General features: G+C 40.3%; 1 protein-coding gene across 1 annotated transcript in view; it reads left to right on the top strand.

Moving 5' to 3' along the window:
- PHLPP2 (PH domain and leucine rich repeat protein phosphatase 2) overlaps positions 1-6,000 on the top strand; it is a 59,252-nt gene that overhangs the window by 43,718 nt on the left and 9,534 nt on the right. Inside the window, exons 14-17 of the mRNA XM_081807872.1 lie at positions 640-840; positions 4,037-4,199; positions 4,402-4,532; positions 5,155-5,265. Coding sequence (XP_081663998.1) covers positions 640-840; positions 4,037-4,199; positions 4,402-4,532; positions 5,155-5,265 — 606 coding nt within the window. The remainder of the gene's footprint in view (positions 1-639; positions 841-4,036; positions 4,200-4,401; positions 4,533-5,154; positions 5,266-6,000) is intronic.

Raw genomic sequence — 6,000 nt, 5'->3', positions numbered from 1 at the left:
GATCATGACCTGAGCCGAAGGCAGATGCTTAACCATCTGAGCCACCCAGGTGCCCCAGACAAAAACTTTTCTGAAGGGTGTCTTCACAATTGGGATATTTGCGAACATGACATTCAAAAACACCTTTTCCGGGCACCTGGGTGGCTCAGTTGGTTAAGCGACTGCCTTCAGCTCAGGTCATGATCCTGGAGTCCCGGGATCGAGTCCCACATCGGGCTCCCTGCTCGGCAGGGAGTCTGCTTCTCCCTCTGACCCTCCTCCCTCTCATGCTCTCTGTCTCTCTCTCATTGTCTCTCTCGCAAATAAATAAAATCTTAAAAAAAAAATTTAAAAAAAAAAACAAAAACACCTTTTCCATGGACAACAGACAGTAAAAGATGAAACTAGGTTAGAATCAGGCCACTGCAGAAGCCTGGGAATACAAGCAAGCCTGAATTCTTTCCTCTCTGCTTGGCTTGCATGAGTTGAATAAAAGGAACTTTGGTTGGGTGGATAGAATCAATTAGAAAAAAGATACCCTGAAGGAAATTACTTGTGTCACAAGTTTGGGAGCATGAAATGGCCCGTGTTCCATACTGAGATGATATGATGGTAACAAATAACTATAAAGGAAATGGTGATTTGTGTGTGTTGTGTCAGTCTCAGATACTTGAATGCCTCTGCAAACAGTCTAGAGTCTTTGCCGTCTGCTGGCGCAGGCGAGGAGAGTCTGAGTGCTCTGCAGCTGCTCTACCTGACCAACAACCTCCTGACAGACCAGTGTGTGCCTGTTTTGGTGGGCCACCCACACCTGCGAATCTTGCATCTTGCCAACAACCAGCTACAGACCTTTCCTGCAAGGTAAGCAAATGCAACCATTGTTCATTTCAGACACCCATGTAGGGTGAAATCTGCATTTGCCAGCCTACCTTACAGTTATCTTACTGGGTCCTCTTGCTTTATGTTGAGCAACTTGCTGGTGATTCCACTAGTTGAATGAGAGAATCTGATTGTACCTAGTTGTTAAATATCAGTAACCAGAGAAGTCGTAGCTAAAATGCATTTAATTCTTTGTTCTAATTACTTAATAATGGTCTCAGAATTTTCAACCTATAAAAGTACAAGCTTAAGAAATACATTCTAAAAACAATTTTTTCTTTCCCTTGTCATTATAATATACTGTTGAGTGCATTAATTTATTCATCATATATATATGGCTATACCCACAAGAAAACATAAGAGAGATGATTAATGCTGTCAAAGTTGTAAACAGTGTCAGTGGATAAATAAGTATCTTCCAAAATATATTTGATAAAATTTTGGAAAATTTGATGCCAGAAAAATCCACCTATACCATGAAAGTAGTCATTAAAAATCATGTTTCCTTTTTTAAAAAAATAATTTTATCTATTTATTTGAGAGAGAGACAGAGTGAGAGAGAATAAGCAACAGCAAGGTGAGGGGCAGAGGGAGCCTGATGCAGGGCTCGATCCCGGAACTCTGGGATCATGACTTGAGCCAAAGGCAGACGCTTAACTGACTGAGCCACCCAAGTGCCCCAAAAATCATGTTTTCAAAAATGAAGACCACAGGGAAATGACATTTGATATAATTTGAGTGAGATTATGTATATCATATAAAATTATGTTTGCTATAATTTGAAATTATATGTTTGATATAATTTGAAAACAAAACTTTTTTTTTTTTTAATTTTTATTTATTTATTTGACAGAGAGAGAGATAGCGAGAGCAGGAACACAAGCAGGGGGAGTGGGAGAGGGAGAAGCAGGCTTCCTGCCGAGCAGGGAGCCCGATGTGGGACTCGATTCCAGGACCCTGGGATCATGACCTGAGCCGAAGGCAGACGCTTAACGACTGAGCCACCCAGGCGCCAAAACAAAACTATTTTGATTCTAATTTTATTTAACAGATTTTCTTAGAAATGTGATAAACTTAGAAAAATTCATAGAGATTATAATTTTTGTGAATGTTTATGAAATGAGGTATTTGGAGCTTATAGAAGACAAGCAGGATAAAGTTGATTGCTTCTTTCAAAGAATTTGAACAATGGCTTTTAAAGTGAAGGCAGAATCTTGGGGTACCTGGGTGGCTCAGTCATTTGAGCGTCTGCTTTCAGCTCAGGTCATGATCTCAGGGTCCTGGGATTGAGCCCCACGTCAGGGTTCCTCCTTAGCGGGGAGCGTGCTTCTCTTTCTCTCTCTCTCAAATAAATAAATAAAATCTTAAAAAAAAAAAAATAAAGTGAAGGCAGAATCTTAATTTCAGCATGTGAAAGATCTCTTGAAATCCTATCAGATTAATTCCACTGGCCTCAGATATGTTCCTGTAAAGTGGAAACAACAGGCCATTGACAAGTCATACTGGTTTATGAAGCTTTTGGGAAATAGCAGATGGAATGCTCTGAAGTTGATGAATTCTTCCTAATCTGATGACATTTTTTTTTAATTATTATTTTTTTAAATCTGATGACATTCTTATTGGAAGCATTAAAAGCAGACTGATACAAAATTTAAAATACATTAAAGATTATGAAGATAGGTTAGAAATAAAGATAAAAAGTAACAGGAGATTACAGAAAATTAGACTACTCTGAATACAGATATTAAAACTAAATGGAATTTAGCAGCAGTATATTAAAGAAAATGTTTGTTCTATACTGAGTCATAAACCCACTGTCATCTCCTGAACAATGTTTAATTACACAGGCACAGTCCAAATCTTCTGTTTCTTTTGGACTACTTTCAGAATCTAGCATAGTTCTGGGTGCTTAGTAAGAGGCTGGTGAGATAGGGATCCTGCATTTCTGGTTACAAATTAGGTCTAAGCAGAGAGTAGTATAAGAGAAAAGCATGAGATTTGGACAGGGGAACACTTTTGAAATGTATTGTTAAGTTAAAAAAAGGCAAGTTATTAAACAATATATAACATTTTTTAATTTGAAAAATATAGTTTATTGCATTAAAAAGGACAAGAATACCCTCCACCAGACTGTTAAGAGAGATTATCTGTGGTAGAAGGATTAAAAGATTTTTTTTCTGTTTATCTCTACTTTTCAGTTTTTTTTCCAATGAGTATGTATTACTTTTGTAGTAGGAAAGAAAACAGTTTTAATTTACTGAGCTTAGTTATTCAAAAGTATTTATGAATTTTCTAGCAATAGAAATTATTTATGATACATGGAAAGGGTGGGATATAAATTTTATGTAAAACAAATACGCATATGAAAATTCTGAATATGCATCTAATTTAGCCGAAAGAGTAATAGTAATTTCAGATTGGTGGTATTAGTGTTTTATTTATTTTATTTTCCAAACTTTCTTTCCACGTTATAGTTTATTATTTTTTATAATTTTTAAATTAATAAATTATAAATAAATCAGAGCAATTTGTAATAATCTAGATAAAGATGTTAGGCTGTCTGAAGATATTTTGCTTGCTGTGTAGAAAGCTTTGCTTAGTCCCACAAAACAGTGTGACTTGCTTATATCATAGTCCCTGGCACATTGCTGTATGCATAGCAAGCACTCCTGAAATGTTTACTGAAGATGGATTATGTTATGAATAGGTAGCTATAGAAATTTAACATTGAAAGGAATCTTAGTGATGATTTAGTACAACTTGTTTATTTTACAGCTGGGGATGTTGATGCCCACTGACATTAAATTATGCAGTATTGTGCAGCTAGTTGGTGGCCAAGCAAGTACCATAGTCATCTACCAGCCGTGGGCCAGTGCTGATTCAGCCTCTTCCTGTAAGTCAGATCACAGGAAGATGTTCATACCCACAAGACCCAACAGCTGTAGGAGAAGCAAGGGAAGCTTCCACACTCGAGACCCAGTGAGAGGCAGGTTAGGCCGAGACTCGGGGAGCAGTCACCTTGGGGAGCCGTTCCCTTTGCTGGCGTCTGGCTGTTGGATTCCGACCAGCCCTCTGGCAGCGGGCCAGGCCGCCACTGCACTCTGGGTGGCTGCTGTCACCCCAGCTTGGCAGCTGCCCGTTGGGGGTGCCCCGTGCTATGTGGCTGTTTCTTTTGCAGCAAACTAAATAAATTGGAGCAACTGGAGGAACTGAACCTAAGTGGCAACAAACTTAAAACCATTCCCACGACCATAGGCAACTGCAAAAGGCTTCACACCCTTGTGGCACACTCCAACAACATCAGCATTTTCCCCGAAATCCTGCAGCTGCCTCAGATCCAGGTACTTTTCTGTGACGGAATGGTGTCCTGCTGGGGAAATGGCGGGTCGTTCTCTTCTCGGCAGTTCGGGATCACAACAGATTTAATCGATTCCTGGGAAGAAATTCTTTCCTTTGAGGATATAGTAGGGGACTGAGTGTTAGGGAGTTAAGAATTCGCTGTCTGTGATGTATTTTCTTTTGATTTCCCCATTTTCCTCTCAGTTTGTAGACCTAAGTTGCAATGACTTGACAGAAATCCTGATTCCAGAGGCTCTGCCTGCTACTTTACAAGACCTTGACCTGACCGGAAATACGAATCTGGTTCTGGAACACAAGACGCTGGACACATTTAGGTAGGAAAAATTTTGAAATTGAATCCACATGTGCTCTTAGTTCCACCAGCCATGTGTGGATCTCCTGTAGAGGTGTGTAGGGATCTTGATTAATTAAAGGAAGAGAATGAATCAGGCCATAGAGCCCCTCCATTCTTTTACTTAATTCAGTTATGGATAGATATTCTATCCAGTAGACAGCCCATTTATATCAGAACTCAGCATCATGGGCACTGCTCAGCCACACACTGAATATTTTCACATAGACATTTTAGGTGGCACCGATTACATTGCATTACATCATCTAAGAGATGATGCAACCTCACTCATTGTACCAAGCCTCCATTGTATCAGAATATTTAAGTAGATAGTGGGCTAAGACTTTGAAATCTTTGGATATGCTCGGTTTTTCATTGAAATGAACAGTACCAATTGCCACAATATTTGGCCCCTCTTTCTTCCTCCTACCCTTTTCCTTTCTCTTCCTTGGCCCATGGGTCAGCACACTATCCTTCATTCTCTCTGGAGATGAATCTTGGTCTGTCAGCAGATGATTTTATAAAAACACATGTTCTTTTGGGATAGTTCTTGTGAAACACAGAAGCCTGTGTGGTCTCATTTTCCCTTCCTACACTTCCCACAGCCATATCACCACCTTGAAAATTGATCAGAAACCTTTGCCAACCACCGATCCTACAGTTACATCAAGCTTCTGGAGCCATGGACTGGCTGAGATGGCAGGGCAGAGAAATAAGTGAGTATCTTGGCCATGGAAAGAAATTAAAAAGGCAGCCCCTGACGTCTGATCTGATGCTGAAAGCTGGGCCATATTGATTCCTGTGGGACTTAAACACATCATAGAATGCCAGCATCAGAGCAGATCCCTCTGAGACCATGGTGCAGTGACACAGAAACAAGATGAATGCACAGTCCACAAAATACCGCACACCCCCTCTCACGGCTAAAATGGTGACTGCTGCTTTCTCCTCATGCTCATCATCTTTCCCTGTAGATAAGATTTACTGAGCTACCCAACCATAGAATGGCCCCACTTTCTGACAGCACCTCATCTTGGTCCACTTCATTAGACCTTCCCCAAAATGACCCACCCAAAGCCCAAATCCTGTAGTGGGTTCTTTCCAGCACGCACTTACCTATTCACCGCAGAATTCCATGGTGCACGTTCTCCCTTGCTGCAAGGCATGATCAGCCCGACTCAGTCCGCCATAGTTGTGCTCCTGGGGGTCTTTGGCTGAAGGATGTTGACCGTACTAGTCCTTAATCACTACTAAGGGAAAATGTTGAATCTTCCCAGCCTTTGGCAGCACTGCAAAGCCCCTGAGTGTGGCTGGATTCCCCCGTTTCTTATGACATCAGCTCTTTCAGGTGCTACTAATTACCTAATACTGTTTTCATGTGTAGATTAGAATTTACTACTGTTTTTTCCACCTTAATTAATACTTTTCAAAGAAGGCTCCCTGGAGAATAA

Source organism: Leptonychotes weddellii, chromosome 16, assembly GCF_054177405.1.
Source record: "Leptonychotes weddellii isolate Sample4059 chromosome 16, ASM5417740v2, whole genome shotgun sequence".
NCBI lineage: Eukaryota > Metazoa > Chordata > Mammalia > Carnivora > Phocidae > Leptonychotes > Leptonychotes weddellii.
This window is presented reverse-complemented; position numbering and strand designations above follow the sequence as displayed.